This window comes from Hippoglossus hippoglossus, chromosome 21, assembly GCF_009819705.1.
Source record: "Hippoglossus hippoglossus isolate fHipHip1 chromosome 21, fHipHip1.pri, whole genome shotgun sequence".
In the NCBI taxonomy this organism is placed as follows: domain Eukaryota; kingdom Metazoa; phylum Chordata; class Actinopteri; order Pleuronectiformes; family Pleuronectidae; genus Hippoglossus; species Hippoglossus hippoglossus.
Window position 1 is genome coordinate 22,281,471 of NC_047171.1, and position 20,090 is coordinate 22,301,560.

A 20,090-nucleotide genomic window follows, 5' to 3' on the forward strand; every position below is an offset into this window, starting at 1 on the left:
TATGGGAATAAGGTCAGGGGTGTCCGACCAAAGCCGCGTCTCGTGTGAAGGTACGAGTCACGTCGGACTCGCCGCACAAAGCCCATATGCTATCTAGTGTCTGCGCTGACACGCCTGACACGGGCCCGCCCCTCCGATGGACTCCTTGTTAACCCGCATTGCAGACAACAAAAGATCTGACCCAGAACCCAGTCACCCAATCATGTCATCCATCACCTCCAGGGTCAGAGGTCATCGTGGGTCAGAGCACCGCGGTTCTGCCGGGGTCAGAGATTAATGTGCTTGACCACTGCTCTCTTTCTCATGACATCATCACTGATGATAATATTAGCTGCAGCTAACGACGCATTTTTTTATCAATCAGCTGATGATCCGTTGTAAATTTTATTAATATTTTCAGGCAAAAATGTTGATCAGCAGTTGCCAGGCAACAGCGATGCCTTCAAACAATTGAAATACTTCACCAGGTCAACTCGAAGTCTAACTGCTGAACCTCACTCTGGAGAAAGTGAACAGAAACTGTGATCTTTGTGTGATGAATTTGTTCATCCGTTATTTTCAAGTAGTCGATCAATCAAAAATAACCGATGAAAAACTTTCAGTAAATTCTTATTGCTGTCACATTAAGTCTATTCATAACTACGTCCTCTGGAAAACTACTAAGACAAAAGCGCAAATGGCTGCAAGAGTAGACATCACTCAACACAAAATAAAGTTAACTAGAATGAATCTCCGCCAAGGCCCAACAGTTCCCATATGAAACCACATCAAAATTCACTAGATCCTGGTTTTTATTTGGATCTGCAACAGATTACACATGATCATTAATATGAGTCTTCTCATTGTGCCTGATTTCTTTCATCAAGATCCTTGAATTATTCTCTGAGAAATCAAGGAAAACATTGAAAAACTTACTTTGTATCTTACAACATTAAAGGAAACATTCCTGAATCTGACCCCTGAACCAGATCCACGCCAAAATTTAATGACTTCTTCCCTGACTCATGTTACATCCTTCCACCAAGTTTCATGAAAATCTGTCCAGTAGTTTTTGCATCATCCTGCTGAACAACCAACATGCGCAGATAAAACACCTCCTTGTTGGAGTTAACTAAACTGTACTTGGATACTTTTTCAACCACTGAGAAACACTATCACTGAACGTGAAAGTGTTCCTCAGTTAAGTCCAGATAACTCGGTAAGCCTGATTCTTGGAACAGGATCCAGACTTTGTAGAAAAACAAACAAGTTAAGGAATCATTAACACCAGGAGATAAGAAAACAAGGATAAAGTCTTCCTTAAAGGATGAGGCTAAAGGATTTAAATCTATTAGAGAAGGAGGAAAAATTAAATAAAGTGCGTTAAATCCAATTAAACACCTTGTGTCTTGAATCTCCTTCAAAATAATTTGCAGGATAAGACCTGAGTCAAAATACTGAATATCTCAGATGCAGCTTATAATAAGCTTAAAATAAATATGACAATATGTACAAGGAAATGAGAGGACCAAAACAAAAGTAGAATGAGGACCTTAAAGAGTCATTCAAAACGATTGATAGGAACAATACAGCTACCTGCTGCTAAGGATCACTCTACAGCGCCTCTAGTGGTCAAAGGGTCCACAAATTAAGGGAGTTGAGGGATTCCAGTGGGTCTAAAAAAGTCTAAATATAAATCTAAAGCTTCATAATTTGAATTGAAGGCCTCGTTAAGATGGCCTTAAGATATTTAGCCCATATTTATGTTAACGATCATTTAATGCCACCTCCATGCTTAAGTTGTTTTTTAAGATAAATACTTTGGCGTCATTCATAGTTGGTAATGTGTTTGTGTGTTGCAGTTCTTTCTCAGTGATACAGATATTAACACGTTGTAATACAACTAAAAAATAAGATCAATGAGGAACTGGTAACTGATCGTCTACAAACACTCATTGATCCGTTCACTGGGTTTGTCTGAGGTAAAGACTCTGATACTGTCTCTGCCTGAGAGATAACGTGATGTTTCCAGGTTGATTCTCTGCTAAGATACCTCATTAGTAGTCCTGGGACCGATCTTCCTTCATATGTGTCGTATTTGACATAGAAATTAAATTTCATCCATTATGGTATTTAAAAAGTCTCATATTTAAATCGCTCTGAAATTTCTAGCAGCATTCTGTTCAAAGCTTAATCAACAAAATCTCTGGCACCGTTCAAACCTGGCGTTAAGATGTGGCCCCACATGCGTGTTGTGATCGAACCTCATCTCCTCACTCTATACAAACAAACACAGTCATTTCTGTTCATGAAGACCAAGCTATGTTGTTTTTACCCAGTCTGTGTGTGTGTGTGTGTGTGTGTGTGTGTGTGTGTGTGTGTGTGTGTGTGTGTGTGTGTGTGTGTGTGTATGTGTGTGTGTGTGTGTGTGTGTGTGTGTGTGTGTGTGTGTGTGTGTGTGTCTGTGTGTGCGTGCGTGCGTGCGTGCGTGCGTGCGTGCGTGCGTGTGTGTGTGTGTGTGTGTCAGGAGAGTCAGAATAAATTTCGTGCAGTTGCGCTGTGAAGAACGATTTTGACATTTTAAGAGTTGATCATTATGTGATTATCAGTGTTGATATTTTGCCGGTGGTTACAAACAAATCAACGAGAAGAGGAAAAAATAAATTTGATTCTCAGTGAAACTGCAGCAAGTCAGAGGACGTCCTTCATATGTGGGCCAGGACGGATTCACGTTCACACTGTTAAAAGACTGTGAACATATGTGGCGTGATCAGATCTATATCTGATCTGAGTGTTCACACCTGAACTTAGAGCAGGCCACTTGAGATCGGATCACAAAACCCACACATTTATACCAGTACGAGGCCTCTGGTTCACATAATTGTCTGTTCATCTTCTGACTGCAACACGTTCAGTATCTAACGTACCACAGCGGTTCCTCCACTTATCTAAACCAGCAGCCTCCACACTGAGCCCTGAAAACAGTTATGATGTCATGGAGGGAAACGATGAGAATCCCATTAGGACGAGAACAGCTGGAGCCAGCAGCCAATGAGGGGCGGGGAGGGGAGGCAGAGGGGACTGGGGGAGGTACCAGGGGGGGACTGGAGAGGAGGGGGGTGGAGCCGAGCTGAACAAGCAGTGAAGTTTGAATATAGCGACGTCTGAAAGAAGAGTCGCCTCATGTCGCTCAAACGTGGCAACAAACACGTCTCTGGACGAGATGAGAAGTTTGTCTCCAACTGATCTGCTCTGACGACCTGCAAACACAAAACATGCATCATTTCTTTTACACAAAGATCCGTCTTTGTCTCTCTTAATCTGATTCATTACGTTTTTGTTTTCTGTTGACATTACGTCTTTGTATTTTGGAATCCCACAGATTCCTCCATTTGTAAAGACTATGACAAAACCACTTCACAATTAAAATACATATTTCTTTCTTTAATTCTGAAGTTAACTGTTCCCCTCAGCACACACTGCAGCTTTTAATGAACATGATACAAAAACTGTGTAAAGCATTGCAAGTTCACCAAATAAGAAAATACCTCATGTTTTATTTACCAATAATGATAAAATTCATTATTACTGCACTATATTATTATGTAGCACCTTTTAAACACAACTACAACAGTAAAAATGACCCATTGAAGGCAAACAACAATAAACAATTCAAATCAATTTGGAGATCACACAGCATTAGAGCACAAAATCACAGTTAAAATGTTACAGATGAGAAAAGAGTAACAAAAGATTTAAATAAAACACAAAATGATTAAAGTAGTTGGTGAATAATGTGCCTTTCAGGGAGATTTAAATGAGGATCAGGAGTTTGTCAGATGAATCCAAAAAAATATACACATTTATTTTGTTTGTCAAAACATCTTAATGTTGATATATCACCTCAGAGAGCTCACCCAATGAACAAACTATTATACAACTCTGATTGCAGAAATCCAAATAATGTATGATACTAGATTCACTGCAAGAAAAAGTACAATCAACACCAAGAACAGATGCAACTTAAACAGATTTCACAGCTGTGGGTCTTTGAGATCCTAAACAGAAGTGTGTCATTTAGAAACATGATCAACATCATTAATAAAAAATCATGTTAATGAGCCAATTTAATGAAATTAGTAAAAGTCCTGAATTATTCATTTTTGTCATAGACTCCACGAGCACAAAACAAAACATTTATCAATTAATTTATCTAAATGGAATATTGTATAATATAATAAACACAGTGTGTGTGGGATGTTAAAGTCTAATATAACTATGCAGCTGTAGGTCGCCTCTGCCTCTTCAGAAACTGAAATAACAAAAGTAAGATTTTGTTTTCAATAATAATTTGCTGAGGTCATATTAACTGTGATATAAACAAATGAGACAAAATAAAATGTCTGATTTATGTGAAGTCAGATTTTTATATTTCCCGTTATGAATGTTTAATGAGCTGGGAGCCCATGCATGCAGCATTGTACCAGGCATAAGACAAACTGACAGTCACAGCAGTGCTTTGCAAACATTATCACAGGACTAAAGCCTGTCTTCCTTCCCCCACCTCCCCCTGTCTCCCCCCCCCCCCCTACAGTGGCCCTGAACAGTCGGAACGGAGCGACTCCAGCTGGTGTGAATGATGACGACAGTAAAACAGCAGCAGTGGTGGAGAAAAAGATCCCTGAAGGAGAACTGTTGCTGCAGGTCAGTGTTCAAACTGCATTTATTCTTATTTCCTTTACATCTGTTTTTATCTTTATCATCTAATTAAAGGTTTTTTGGTGCAGCCACACAACTGGTCAGTGATCGTGGACGAGCCACTGCTCTCATTGAATTTGTGTGTCTGGTCGTCACTTGTGTTTTCTGTTTGCTGTTTGTTTTTTTCTCATCCTCACAAGTGGCCAAAATCTATTTAGGCCAATGACAGAGGATCAGAGGCTCAAGGCAGCTTACCACTCAATACGTCTGGCACTGTCTGCTGGGCTCTCATCAAACATCAGTGCACCGTCAAACACGTCTGCAGCTGAAGTGGTGGATGAAGCTCGTGCCTGCTACTCAATACGACCGACTTAACAGTTCTGTGCTCAGGATCCCTCCTTCAAAAACAACTTTGTAAATGTGGATTAATCTGAACACAGATTTCTGCTCGTTGTTCCTCAACTCGCGTGTTGGTTACATCTGAATTAATTGGGTCCAACAGTTTTGAAACTTAATCCACAGTTGTACGATGAAACATAAACCGGAAATAACAGGACTGTTGGATTTGCACCATCGACTATAAAGATGGCCGGCATGACCGCTCCCCAAAAGTGAAGCCAAAGTGTCTCTATTGCCCCCTTTTGGCTGGCTGCAGTAAAGGTAATAAAGCCCACCTCCTCCTTTTTAGTGGATGGGACATGGACCATCTAAAAAGTGAAAGTGCACATTAAATACATGTTATCGTTTGGTTTTAATTAGTTATTTGACTCTGGCTCCAAATGATGTCAAAAGGACAATATGGCGGCACCTGTATCCCGGATATTTTAGCTACATTTTTGCTCAACGGGAGGAAGTCGAGACCATCTTTATATACAGTCAATGATTTGCTCAGTGATATACTGGTTTGTATCCAACCTGAATATTTTCGTATTTATTTTGGTTCGAGGCAGTTTCATGAGGTTTGGATTAGACTCTTCGGTTCTAGTTTAGGTTAATATTCTATTGCACAGCATGCAATGACTTTTTAGACAACGGTGTTCTTCCAACTTTGTGGCAACCGTTGAAGGGAAAGTCCTTTACTGTTTCAACATGATGATGCCTCCGTGCACGAGGTCAGATCCATGAAGAAATGATTTTCCCAGTTTGGTTTTGAAGAACAAGGCTGATCTGCACAGAACGGACCTCAACTCCATTCCACACGTTTGGGATCAACTCCAGCTGTGAGCCAGTATTGGAGCTCGCTGTTGCTCATGTGTCTGAATTGAAGCTCTGCAGCCAGGCTTCAAATTCTACTGTCAGAGGGTCGATGGTTCTATTCCAGTCTTCCCCACTCCAAAGTGTCCTGGCAAAATACTTAACCTCAAATTTTCTGTCATAGAAAAAATGCTGGCTCTAGATGCACTGTATGAGTGTGTGTTAAAACTAGAGAATGTTTAAATACACACCAGTTACCATCAGAAGAGTTTTTGTTTATATAGTTGAAGATTAATTCCAAAGGTTTTGGATCGAGATGTTCAGCGATCACATGTGGGAGTGATGTCCACTTACTTTTGCCCATGTTTTACGAAATAATGTGATAAAACTATAAATCTTAAACTAGACATTTTTCTGTGTCTGGACATTTTACTGGAATTCCAGGTCACTGTGCAGCTTTTTTTTTAAAGGCGATCAATAGACTTGTTTTCCATTCCAGGGAAAACGAGGGGGGGGGCGACTTCTCCGTACTGTATGTGTGATTGAGTAGAGCGCTAGCTTGCTGCCAGATCTTTTTGGGATCTGCTGGAGTCATTGATTTTCCAGTCCAGTTCCTCCCAATGTGCATCACACTGGCATTCCAGGAGAGGAGAGGAAACAGCCTGCCGCCATTTCCCGACCCTACCAGGAAGGTTTCGTTATTATGATAAGCCTTCATTTCCCCGGCTTGTTAGTAATGAGAAATGAAAGCTCATTTGGAGCAACAGTCAGGAGGAGCGTGTTCCACAGGGGGCCTCGTCCTCCTCGTCCTCCTTTTCATCCTCGGGATGAAAGGGGAGACGGACAGCGAGCGGTTCACAGGCAGAAGAATGCAAAGGTTTATTTCTGAACCTGAAGTCTGCGCCGGTTTCTCTGCTGTTCTTCACATCAGACACATGTGAATTATACACGAGTTGCGAGCGAATCAATTATTCAGATTGAAAATGGAGGAAACATGGTTAATTGTGCTGCTCTGACAACAAAAACTGGCCTGTTTGAAAGATTTATTTTCCTTTTTGATTACAACAGTTTTAAAGCATCGCTCCTGTTCTTGAAAGCAGCAAATCATTTTCAGCTGGAAGGTCAATAAGTTCACGAGCAGACAATCCTACATGGTTTCTCTGTACTGCACAGATTTTCATATCCAATAGCAAAAAAAAAAAAATCTTGAATTTTATAAACTTTGCCCGACATTACATAGAAATTTAAATGCAGTAAAAGAAAATGCATTAGTAATTGATCGTTTACGATAATTGTGTCAAAACAGATTCTACTTTGGAGGAACTGTCACAAATAATTGAGGTGAATCACTGGTGTGTTTTCCAAAGAATAACATGGCGTCTCCAGCATTAGTCATCACTAATTTACAAACAGATGAGTGTTTGTTTGTTTGTTTGTTTGTGAGTACAAACAGTACAGTACACTTTTTTTACGACATATTGTCGTACCAGGGGAGGGCACGTTTGTGCTTAGTGAGGAGGAAATGTTGGACCAGCTGTTCCCCTTTGCAGAGAAACACTGAGTGCGCTCCATTTTACTCAACATGTTCCCTCATTTTCCTTCCTTTCCTCGCTAGCTCTCAAAATTACAAAAAGAGATGTACAGAAGAATTGAAATAACTGAGTAACTTAACAACATATTCAGCAGAACAGAGTGGAGGCTTTTCGCACTTCAATAAAATAACATGTTACTATGATATTAGCAGCATCTGTGACAAATGTTATGTGTCCATCCACGATTTAAATATAACTCCAAATCAGAAATGACACATTTTCAAGCTCCCCTTTATATTTTTAATTATGATCAAAATGTTGTTTTTTGAAAACTAAGTTGCAGAGAATGTCGAGGTTAGTTCAGTGGAAATGGGAGATCTGAGCGTTTCAATGTACAGAGCAGGCGATCACCTGAAATCCACTCAAACCATTTTCATAAACAACATTTTGGTTTTTCAGAGCCAGGGAAATATATTACTTACTACATTACACACAATGCAGTTCTCCATTTCTTTACAAGTGTTGCTAATGCTGCATAGCCCATGTTAGCATTAACACCTGTTAACTTACCAATGCAACCGAAACGACAAGAGCTCGATGCCAGTGTTCACTCATGTTGCTTCTATTTCTATCACTTCTTTTATTCCACTGAAGTTTGCATAGTTGGCCCCGGGCTGTCTGGTCTGTCTCGCCACTGTCCAAGAGTCACTGCAGCGTCCAGTCTGCCCTGAAGAAGTTGCACTGCTCAGAGAGAGCAGCGATCAACCTCTTGTCTTGCAAGCGACCATCACTGTTACCGTGCTCCCGGCTTGTATCAGTGGCAGAGAAAACTTACAAATAGTTTTTTGACTGGAAGCCCATTCAGAATAATCAGCAAGACTAAATGTGACATATGGACGTCTTCTAAATTTCCTTTGTTTGACCCACAGGCTCTCAACGGCTTCGTCCTGGTCATCACCGCCAGTGGAACCATCTTCTACTCCTCTCACACCATCCAGGACTACCTGGGCTTCCACCAGGTATCCTATTAACACCAAGTCTTTTTCTTTTTGTTTGCTTAACTTACAGAAGTTGTCTCAACAACACTCTCCTCAACAATGCCTGCACAGTCATAACGCCTGCATCGTCATTACTCCAGGGATTCCCCTTCTACAATCAGACAGCTGAGTAATTGTTCCAGCATCTCGTTGGATTGCTCATAGTGGAAGACAACAGCGTGTTTACAGCATTGTAACCCATCATATTTATCATTTTCTGGGGCTTGTAGACACAGAGTGGTGAAAATCCACAGAAGCACTTGATGTATTAGACATCTCGAGGCTCGGTGTTTGCAGCTGACAGTGGGGTCTGGATGGATGGTTTGCGTGCAGCATCTGCTGGGAGCAGCTCGGGGGTCTTGTTTGATCTATTGGTCGACTCCCTGCATGGTGCAGAGACAGAGGCTCAAACAACAGCAAAAAGACCTGACCTATTTATAGCTTGGCCTTTAGTTGAAACCACTCGTCACAGAAGGGAACTGCACTGAGCAGCAGATCTCTGCCCGACAGATCAACTCTGGCTTTTAACCACCATCCAAAAGTGACGTTCACTTTTGGGCATAAGGTTTTAGGAAACTTGTCTCACGGACCCTGGAGCCACATGGACTGGTCGGTCTACGACTGACTTGTACACAATGATGAGTGGTGGTACAAATTAAATACCCACACTCGTTCTTCCTGTTTATCGCTCCCTTTGTAATTTCTTCATTTCGTCATTGGCTAATCCTTCATCTCATTATTTCTCTCAGACGGACGTCATGCACCAGAGTGTTTATGAACTGGTCCACACGGAGGACCAGCAGGAGCTCAGGAGAAGCCTGCACTGGGCTTTGAATCCTCCTGCTGCGGCTGCAGTTGCCGTCACCCAGGACTCCCCCCAAGGTGATCGCTCTCTCTTCTCCTACATGAGCCTTTCATCACGACCTCAACAGATCTGTAAGGTCCTACAGGGACCAAATCAAGGAGTTATGAGTGACATTTGAAAACGATGATGAGTCACATTTTGCAAATGAAGTTTTAAAAAATTAGGGTTCGACAATTTTTGACCCAAGATTGGGACAGTGTGTCTGAAATGGATGATTTTATGTAAAAATTGGCTTTACATCAGCAGGACTTGCAGGGTATGATATCTTTTGACAATTCAAAGAAAAGCAGATGCATAGACTATGAAAACTCCTCTAAGGCCTTGTCCAAACTACTGTGTATACTTTTTGAATAAATATTTTCCCCTCCATTTTACAAAATATGTCCGTCCAGACGACGAAGCATTAAAACTGACGCTCAAACAAGCATGCAGGGCCAATTTGGCAAATAACACACATAACACTGCAGTCCAAATCATATTTGGGTGAATGCTGGTAATGTGGTGCAGTGATGCAAAATTTTGCTGCAAAATTGTAGTTAGACCGAGCAGCGCAAACCAAACGTAGAGAAACCGGTAAGTAGTCGGCACTGTTGTTGTTGTTCCAGGTACATGCTCATTATTCAAAGCAACAGAGAGCATTTGCAAAATAAGCTGTGACGTCATTGTTTCCTATACGCTCTGTTTTACACGTAGACATGACAGAATACACACTTTGGAACACGTTCGTAAAAATCTCAGTTTCAGTGACTTGTAATTCCACTTGAGTCTGGACGCTAGGTTCTAACATAGAGGAAAGATTTGATAAAATATCATCATTAGTGCGGACCTGTACTATAAATCGACGACAGTTCAACCAAGAGTGTTCTAAAAGTCTTTCAGTAAAACCTTATTAATTCATAATAATAATTAATTATTCATTGTTATTATTAATTGATAGAATAATTAGAATCGCTCCAATCCAAAAATCTGTATTCCTGCTACATGTGCTGCATCCACTGCAGCCTTAAGAAAGTGTGTGTGTATGTGTGTGTGTGTGTGTGTGTGTGTTTGTTTACGATCATACTCATTTAGACATCAACATTAGATGGTTAAGTACACAACACCATCCTCAGGTCAGGTCACATGACCCAGTAATCCTCACTGTGGCTTATGAGGTGAAGTGGTCCCAGATCTGTATTTGGGTTTTAAGATGCTTACGTCTGTGCTTTGGTTCTGAGCAATGTGTTCAGGTTAAGACCCGCAGCCGTGACACAACTGACCCATTCCCACAGCGCAGGGCAGGTTCACTGGCTCCGCTCTAACTGCAACAAACGTCCTTGCTCGCTGTGTTCGGGCAGATCGAGCTCAAGGCAGCATTACATAAGTGCATCTTCTACAGTGGATGATATGAAAACAACAGTGAAATGTAGCTCAGGAATAAAAACAGACGCAGTTTGATCCCAGGTCACTGTGTCTTTAAAGTTAGATCATCTTTATACGACTGCTGTTGCAGATACAGACCAATATAAAGCTGTTTTCATTTATTGTGAGTTAAAGCTGAACGTGGCTCATGTTGTGTTTCCCACAGAGACGGAACCTGACAGTGGCACGTCTCTGGTCACCTACAACCCTGAACAGCTTCCCCCAGAAAACTCGTCCTTCCTCGAGAGGAGCTTTGTTTGTCGTTTCCGCTGCCTGCTGGACAACTCCTCCGGCTTTCTGGTAGGTTACACGTTACAGCACTGGAAAGATGAGGAGTGAAGATGTTTTTATATGAGACTTCAGTGTTGACTTTTTATTGACTTGTACCTGACTGCTGACTGTTTTATCAAAACTTGGTGCAATGGTGGGAAATGTCCAAGGAAGAATCCATACATTTTTGGAGCATATTTGATTTAAACTGGGCTGCGACTGCAGAGATTTTGTGCCTCATCTAGAATCAGAGGAGAAATCTGGTCCGGGAACTTGGGCATTCCAGGTTGTTTGGTAAAGTGTTACAGAGGCAGTCCCAAACTGCCATGATAATCCTCAAACATGTTTGATTTACAGAAATTATAAAACTGCCAGCTTTATATTATTTAAATGTGCAAGTGAATGAATGCCATTCTCAGATATGAACACGTGTTAAGTACATGTAAAAAAGAGAACTTTTTATCAAACTGCTTTCCTTAGCCTTACTCTCCTGTCTGCAGGCGTTGAACATCCAGGGCCGGCTCAAGTTTCTGCACGGACAGAACCAGCGACAAGAAAACGGAGGGAAGGCCCCGCCGCAGCTCGCCCTCTTCGCCATCGCCACTCCTCTGCAGCCTCCGTCCATCCTGGAGATCAGGACCAAGAACATGATCTTCAGAACCAAACACAAGCTGGACTTCACACCTCTGGCCTGTGACGCAAAGTAATGAAACCAACGAGCAACACACAGTTCACATACACTCAGTTCACAGTCTTAAGAAGCCACGAGAATATTCGTATATATTACATCCAGATGTGTAATTTGTTTTGCTGTTGTTATTCTTTTGAATATTTCCTCAGTCAGTCCTATATGACAAATGTTGAGTGAATTACTATCTTTTCACACACAGGGGGAAGATAGTACTGGGGTACACCGAGGCTGAACTGCGGGTCCGAGGATCTGGGTATCAGTTCATCCACGCAGCAGATATGTTGTACTGCGCAGAAAACCACGTCCGAAGTAAGTGACGCTACAAACATACATCAGTACCACTTATCAATGAAGAAGAAATAATCAGTGCTTCCTAACATATATATATATATATATATATATATAAAACACTTTTATTCTTTTATTGACTCACTTCAATTCGTCAACCGGTTGACATCAGCACAATAAAAATAAACTACAAGTCATTTCAAGACTCTGCCAATGTAAACATCACTTAAACTGACACGTTTCAATCATTTGAAGTATTTTCCAGGGACATTGGACAGTTAAGAGCTGACATTAGGGAGAGATGGGGAATTTCAATGAATGAATGTAAGGACACTTTATTAAAATAAACAAGACATCTTCGGATCCATTTCACTTGTAAAACTAGACGGGCACTCGGAGAGCGGATACCTCAAAGAAAAGTTGTATTGTTCAAAGTTTGCTCTTCTACAGCTCGGGAGACCAGAGTGGGATTCTCACTTCAGCCTCATTTTAGTTTCTATTTAGTTTCTATTTCTCATATTTTCACATGAGACAAGTCATACTTGAGATAGAATTGTTTCATTTATGCCTTTTCTTCTCCCTCGAGAAACAAACACACAAATATCAGCTTTTCCTCCTTTCTGCGTTCTGTGCCGGGCTGGATCCTTTGTTTCTATTGGATGCAAGAGAGTTTGTCACAGAGCATATTTGGGAAAAACCATCCTTGAGCGGTGCATACCATTGAAAGGGATGCTGTCACGTTCTGTCTTGTGATGTTAATTAAAGTGTAGTAGTTTTTGCGTAATCCTGCTGACGGATAAACAAACAGCAAAGAAAGGAAAACTCCTTGCTGGAGGTAATGAGCTCAAATGCTCTGGAGGATGGACGCACATATCATGTAACAAGTTGCAGTTTACCAGACTTTACATGATTTTCTCATGAGCAGAACATGATCCTCTAAACTGCTGCAACACAATCAGTCTGACTGAATGTAAACACAGTCTGAAAACCACTGTTAGATAATGAAGCCAAGAGATAATGAGTCTTTCTGTTTGTCTGACAGAACCGTGTTTCTATTTTGAGTTTGGTTCTGTTTTCAAACAAAGTTGGGGAGGCCTGGTGTAACCTGGTCAGAGAGTTCAGACAGCTTTCACAAGTAATCCTGCTGGATTACGAAGCAGATTGAGCAAAGCTGCAGAGCTGCCAGAGGAGAGGATAGGGCCCACAAATCCAGTGCATGAGCAAAGCATGAGAGATGATCCATACTGCAGCAGCAAACACACAAACATTGCGGAGATCAAACATGTAGCTGAGTGCGCTCTCGTGGCCGGAGTGCACGGATCAGTGCAGTTTAATCAAGATGCAGGAGCGAGCGCCGCTTCTGCACAGAGGAGCCACCTGATCTCAACATGTGATCATGTGATCATGTCAGGGTGGGATTCTGTGGCCTGAGTCACCTTCTCAACTTCCTTTTTCTTCTTCTCACAACTGTACAACAACGTAATGACAGAACTGGATTCATGAGCTTAAAGAAAGATAAAAAGTGCTCATGATCCAATTAGAGCTTACTGTTTTCTCCCCTGTAATATAGTGAATGTATACGTTACTAGAAAGACTCAGTAGGTCACATACCTTCGCCAAGGCCACCATTTCGATGTTGAAAGTGATTACAAAATGTATTCGTGCAGCAGTTAAAAAAGCCGACCCCTCTAAGAAATCACATTTAAATCCACTAGATCCGGATTTTTATTTGGATCTGCACTAAATTACACAAACTCGTAGATGCAAGAATTATTCCCACGGAAATCAGGGGAAATGTCCAAAAAGAGTTGATATGTTAAAGAAGGAGAGGTTTTGTTGGAATCTGTTCAGCTGCTTTTGCATAATCCTGCTGACAAACAAAGAAACAAACTACAATGTCGCTTTTTATTTAGATCAGCACCAAACCGCACACACTTATAAGTAACAGTCCTGTAAATATGTCAGATTCTTATTTTTCAGCAAGATCCATGAACTATTTTCTTAGAAATCAACAAAGATTTCGCAAAACACTCTATTCCTGGAACTGCCCCATGTGCGGATCTGCACCAAAATGTACTGAGTTGTCCTCTGACCCACAACATTTCCTTCCACCAAGTTTCATGTAAACCTGTTGCCCTGTTTTTGTGTTATCTTGCTTACAAACTAACAGACAAATAAACACACACTGGGGTGAAACACATAGCCCACACAATCAAGCTTTGCTGTGACCTCATGAACTTGACTCCAGCATCTAGCATCTAGTACGACTCTCTCCAGAAAAAGACTCCACATGGCCCTGCTAGTAGAGAGAAGCTTACTGTGTAAACTTAAATAACCTCCTCCTCCTAATAACCTTGAATAACCTAATAAGTCACCTGACAGGACGTCTGGCCGTTGAATTTCTTCATTTTAACAGCTCAGTGCTCTGCTCTGTGCTTTAAGGAGGTTTATATTATTGTCTATGTGGAGTTTATTACTTATACCTGTGTTTATTTTGTATGTTTGTAGTGATGAAGACAGGAGAAAGTGGTCTTACCGTGTTCCGGCTCCTCACCAAGGAGAATCGCTGGAAATGGGTCCAGGCTAATGCCAGACTGGTTTACAAGAACGGCAAACCGGACTACATCATCGCCACCCAGAGGCCTCTCTTGTATGTTCCTGTCCCTTCATGTTTTGTTGTAAACCAACACAATGTACCAGTAGACGGACAAAACAACAATAATTTAATGTTATAATGTATGTGTATATAAAAATCAAAGTTTCTCTGGGGTCAAATAACCACTGCTCTTTGCATTAATCTGCTTTTTGCACGGAGTTTATCTAGCACATTTTCAAATATTAGTTTTATTGTGATACATTTTACATTATAGAAAGTACAGGATAGCACAAGCATCCAAACTAAAAAGCACCAGGAGACAGGAAATGTTGGGACATACGTTTGGTCTGAAGACGTTTGTGGGAGACTTAACTTATGTGCAGACATTTATTGTCTTAACATTTTAAACATATGTGAAAAGTGGGTAAGAACCAAACGCAAGCTGGAAACTTTGCCCATAATGAATTGCCCCTGCGAGGTCTCCAGATAACAACCCTGTTTTCTGTCATCACAGGGATGAAGAGGGAGGAGAACACCTGCGTAAGCGCTCCATGCATCTGCCCTTCACCTATGCCACAGGTGAGGCCCTGCTCTACCAGTCCAACCATCCCATCGCAGGCTTTGGAGACGTAGGCCACGAGAAAAACGGAAGCAAATCAAAGAAGAGCCGGACTGACAGGCTGATGAGGGACGGTCTGGACCCCGGCTCCCTCCTGGGGGCGCTCATGAGTCAGGATGAGTCGGTGTACGTTTGTCAGCCTGCCCTGGAGCCCAAGATGTCGTTCCACAGCACCTTCTTTGGAGAGCAAATGGGCTTTTCTGACTCTGAATCCTCCAGCTTGCACCGGAGCTGGGATGAGCCGAGCAACGGCGTGGTGGGTCCAGGCAGCACCGAGCCGAACACGAGCTTCGACCCGCTGCTGGCTACTCTGGACTCGCTCTCCTTGGAAGGCCAGGGGGTGGTGGATGCAGACGAGGGGGGTTGTTCTAACGGGGAGCTGTTTGGAGCTCTGGAGGGGTTGGGGCTAAGCGCTGAGGACCTGGAGCTGCTGTTGCTTGACGAGCGGATGATCAGAATTGAGATGGACCCTGAACGGGTGCCCACGCTGGACGACCTGCTGACAAACGACGAGATCCTTTCATATATCTACGACACCATAGAGGGAAAGACTGATTCCGCAGCGCACGCGGGCCAGGGGCCTCCTAGTAGTGCCTCAGCCACAGTTACAACATTGTCCCTTCCTGAAAGTAATCCCACCTCTGACACTAATGTGCAAATGCAGTTTCCTCATCACAAGCCTCCCCTGGTGGGGCAGGCTCCCATCGTGCAGCTCTCGCAGCAGATGCAGCAGCACCTCAACATGCGAACAGGTAAAGTGACGCATGACTGGGGCCAGCAGAGCGACCATTTGACGAACACGATAGTTAATGGAGAGCTGCTGGGGCAAAATCAATCAGTTTCTAATGGTCAGTGGACGCCGCAAGGCCTTCTCACCAGTGTAGGGATCCAGCTGGGACACTTGAACACGCAACAGACTGTTTTCAACGGTAAGGCCTCTGCGGTGGATCAGCAGCAAACACATCAACACTACCTTCAGCAACAGCAGCCCAGGATGCGGAACCAGCTCTCACAGCAGTGCCATGCCAAACACAAGGCATCCAACCTCAACGGACTGTGTGGCATCTCCAGCACAGAGCACGCAGCTGGGAAGTCCCAGTGGCAGGACTACAGATTCAGCCAGAGTCTGGGCAGCAACGCCTGCCTCGACAACAGCCAAAAACCTCTTACAAGCACCTCACTAGATTCCTGCATGGATTATAGTATGGCTGACGTTGAAAACGTAGATTACACCATCAGCGGAAGCAGTTTGTTCGGGAGGAGCGGGCAGCAGCAGGGGGCTGAGTCCATGGTCTCGTCCTTCCAGGGGATGAACCACAAACAGCAGCAGGAGCAGATCTCGGTTCCTTTGGCTCAGGTCATCACCGGCCTGTCGCAGTGCCCTCCCCCCAACGCCTCCCTGGAGCAGATCCTGGGTGTGGCTAAACCCTGCCGGCAGCTAGACCATTATGGCATGGTGACGTCGGAGATGCCTCATGATCCCAATCATAGCAAGGTGAGGTCACGGATATCGTTACAGGTTTAATATCAGTTTGAGTCTGGAAGTTCATGCATGAGATTTGGGAACAGTGTGTAAAACCATGAAATATACACTCACACTCTTAGCTGCTGTTAAAGGAAATATGGAAATTAGGATTATGATGATTATGTTCTTTTCTCTTTGCTTTATGGGTCAGTTCCAATACTTTTACAATGAATCAATTAGTCGACATAAACAAATCTAATCCGCAATTGTTTTGATAATAAATTACTTGTTTAAATTTTTCAAGTAAAATTACTTGATTTAGTTTAGATTGATATTTTTACCATAAACTTTATCATAAATAACTATATAACTAATATGAATAAAATCAAATATATAGACATTTGAATTAAGGAAATAATTTGCGTAAAATATTAACATAAATACACATATTTTCTTTAATGTATGTTTAGGAAAGTAAAAGTTTTTAAGCAAACATAAATACAGATGTCTGTGAAATATTTTTTATCAGCCAACCGATGAAACACCCAGCACTTGGAATTTACTGAATTTCTTGGTCTAACATTTTATATTGAAGTTGTTGGTAGGACTGTTGGTAGGACTGTTGGTAGGACAAAACAAGACATTCAGTAATGTTGTCATGTGCTCTTGGATATTGCACATCAATGATTTTAGAAAGTTTTTTGGCCCTCAGTGTTTTATGTGGACAACTTTCTGAACGGGATGTTGTTCAGTGTGGTTCAGACATTCATGTTCCCCCAGAGGAGGAATGAAAAGTCCACAACAGCTCACAACATGTCCAACATTTATGAACTGAACTTGCTGTCGATATTCCTGATACACAAAAACACACACACACACACACACACACACACACACACACACACACACACACACACACACACACACACACACACACACACACACACACACACACACACACACACACACACACACACACACACTGTAGATGACTGATAAGTCATCTCAGTCGCACACTGACCTTTCCTCTGATGGTTTTATACTTAAAATGTCCAGCTGCTGCCTCCTCAGGGGAATCTGTCAACATTTAGTACAAATTCTAATCAGCAGGCAGCCATGACATTTCCAGAGTTAGTTTCATGGTCCTCACTATACAACCTCTCTAATGAAGGACCACACCACCCTTTTATATCGTGTGTGCATATAAATCTTTTATTCTGGTAAAATATTTGTAACAAGTGTGAGACCTTATATGGTACTACACACAACACTGTAATAAACATCGATTGAAATATTGATAAATGGATTAAGGTTTTCTCAGGTTGGATTCATCATCACACTTGCCAGAGTGTTGTATTAGACTGGATTAGTTGTATCAAGGTGTTCCTAATAAACTGGCCACATGTGCTCTGTGTATATTGGCTGTCATTCAAATGTAAAACCACTTCAAAGTGGTTGCACTGACAAAATGCAGAAGAGTTTTCAGTTGAAATAGGTGAGGATTTAAGTCTCACTTGCAGTTAACTGATTCAAACCAATGAACTCATAATATTGGTGTGTGTATCAGTAACTTTTACATCACTACATGCATCTGTCAATTAACAGCTTTTAGTTTATTTAATTGTTGGTTCGACAAAAATTAATCACCTGACGATCAATTCAATTCCCCTTAACGGTTAAAAGACGACACGTTGAGTTTTCCGATCTGGAGATTAACAGATGTGGTGGAGTCTGATCACTGCTGATTATTTTAAGGCAGACAGAGACGTCAAGATCAAAAACATCTGACAATGGTATTTCTTTCAAATACAAGAGGTGCATACTAATGTATTTAAAGCTGTTAGTTTATTTGCAAAGCACTTTTCAATACAAGTAACAAAGTGCTTTACAATAAACAATCAGAGTAAAACTAATAATAAACATAATATAGATAATAAAAGCAAAAGACATCAAATGATAAAAGCTTTTTTATACAGATGCGTCGTAACAAGTGAGATATTTAGGTAAAATTAAGGTTGGTATTTCAAGTATTCTACATGGATCTATAGAAATAATTTTCCCCTTTAAAGACCTGCAGTCATTTGAAAGTCAGACTGTTTATAAATCTTGAAGCCAAAGATGTCACATGTATCAGAATGAATTGGGGGAGAGGTGATTAAAAAAAACACAGATCATCTTTTATTTATTTAAATGATGCAACCATACAAAACATCAGGGTTTGAATATCTCGTCTAAAGCTTTAATGAAGAGCTGGAACGAGCTCATAAAGTGATAAAGTGTACACAAAATCTACACAACAGTATCACAGATATATTACTGTATTTTATGATTTTGCAACTACAGCGCTCTCCTCCCCTCTTGTGTAGATGGAGAACGGCTGCATCCTGAACAGCACTTTCCCAGGAGGATGTGCTCTGCCCAACGGAAACGGACCAGCGCCCCCTACTGTCCAGATGCCCGGCCCTGAGACTCTGTCAAGCCTCCCCGACCCTCCAGCCACCGGCTTCTACCTCTGACCGTCTGACCAGCAACAGTTAACAGACACTGTTACTGGCCAGAGACACACAATGACTGGAGCAGCCTTATAGAAACCATAACAAACAAAGCTGAACAAACGTAGGCCTATGTGTATTTCTTTTCTTTTTCTTTTTTAATTTGGATTTGATTTCTTTTGGGGGGGAGGAGGGGATCATCGTGTTGTGTTTCAAGACAGATTATCATATGAGTCCTTTGTTTACAATAATGCAGTCAAGAGAGCTGAGTGGAGTTTGTTTTAATACAGCGACGGAAATATGAGTTCCTGTGAAGCTGAGTTTTATGAGTTCGGATACAACGCAAAGCACAGTTTAGGTTTTTCGAGGCAGCTAAACATTAGGATACTGCTGAGCCTTTTAAATTCAATTATTCTCTATATTAAAAAAAACAATTAATGCAGGATTTCTGTTAAAGTTTGATGAAACAGTTTGTCCTCAAACATCTGGATTACTTTTGTTTTATTGGTGGATCAATTATTTTTTAAGTTCGCCGCAGATTAACAACAGGAAATTAATGTATTTATCAGTTTGGTCATTTTCTAAAGAAAAATACAAAACATTTCCTTATTCCAACCTTTCAAATGTCAGGATTTGTTGCTTCTCTTTGTCTTCTGCCTGCTGCTCACCAGATGATTTTATCTGAACTGATTTTTACGTTAGACCACAGACACCACGACAGGTTTGACTGTTTTTTAATCTTTTAATCGTGAGAACCCACAGACTAGACGATCCAGGCGAGATGCAGGACCACTCACTCAGCATTTAAATCATTTCCAGAGACTTTGGATCTCACAGGAATTTCAAAATAAAAACAAACATGGAGGTAGAGCCGGCCTCTTCAGCTGGTTGGTGATCAGCAGGCATCCTGTGGCAGAACCATTGAGTTTTGGACTCTTTTGACAAAGATTATTCAAAGCTGCA

At 41.6% G+C, this 20,090-nt stretch overlaps 1 protein-coding gene across 2 annotated transcripts in view; it reads left to right on the forward strand.

The window, feature by feature from the left end:
- The window catches only part of LOC117755165 (aryl hydrocarbon receptor-like), a 40,319-nt gene extending 20,561 nt beyond the window's left edge, over positions 1 to 19,758 (forward strand). Inside the window, exons 3-11 of one of the 2 annotated variants that reach the window (XM_034574719.1) lie at positions 4,574 to 4,683; positions 8,333 to 8,422; positions 9,190 to 9,322; positions 10,873 to 11,006; positions 11,477 to 11,679; positions 11,867 to 11,976; positions 14,464 to 14,605; positions 15,066 to 16,665; positions 19,002 to 19,758. In XM_034574719.1, coding sequence (XP_034430610.1) covers positions 4,574 to 4,683; positions 8,333 to 8,422; positions 9,190 to 9,322; positions 10,873 to 11,006; positions 11,477 to 11,679; positions 11,867 to 11,976; positions 14,464 to 14,605; positions 15,066 to 16,665; positions 19,002 to 19,151 — 2,672 coding nt within the window. In that variant the 3' untranslated portion in view covers positions 19,152 to 19,758. The remainder of the gene's footprint in view (positions 1 to 4,573; positions 4,684 to 8,332; positions 8,423 to 9,189; positions 9,323 to 10,872; positions 11,007 to 11,476; positions 11,680 to 11,866; positions 11,977 to 14,463; positions 14,606 to 15,065; positions 16,666 to 19,001) is intronic. The other variant, XM_034574720.1, reaches the window with a different exon arrangement.
- Positions 19,759 to 20,090: the final 332 nt, after the last annotated feature.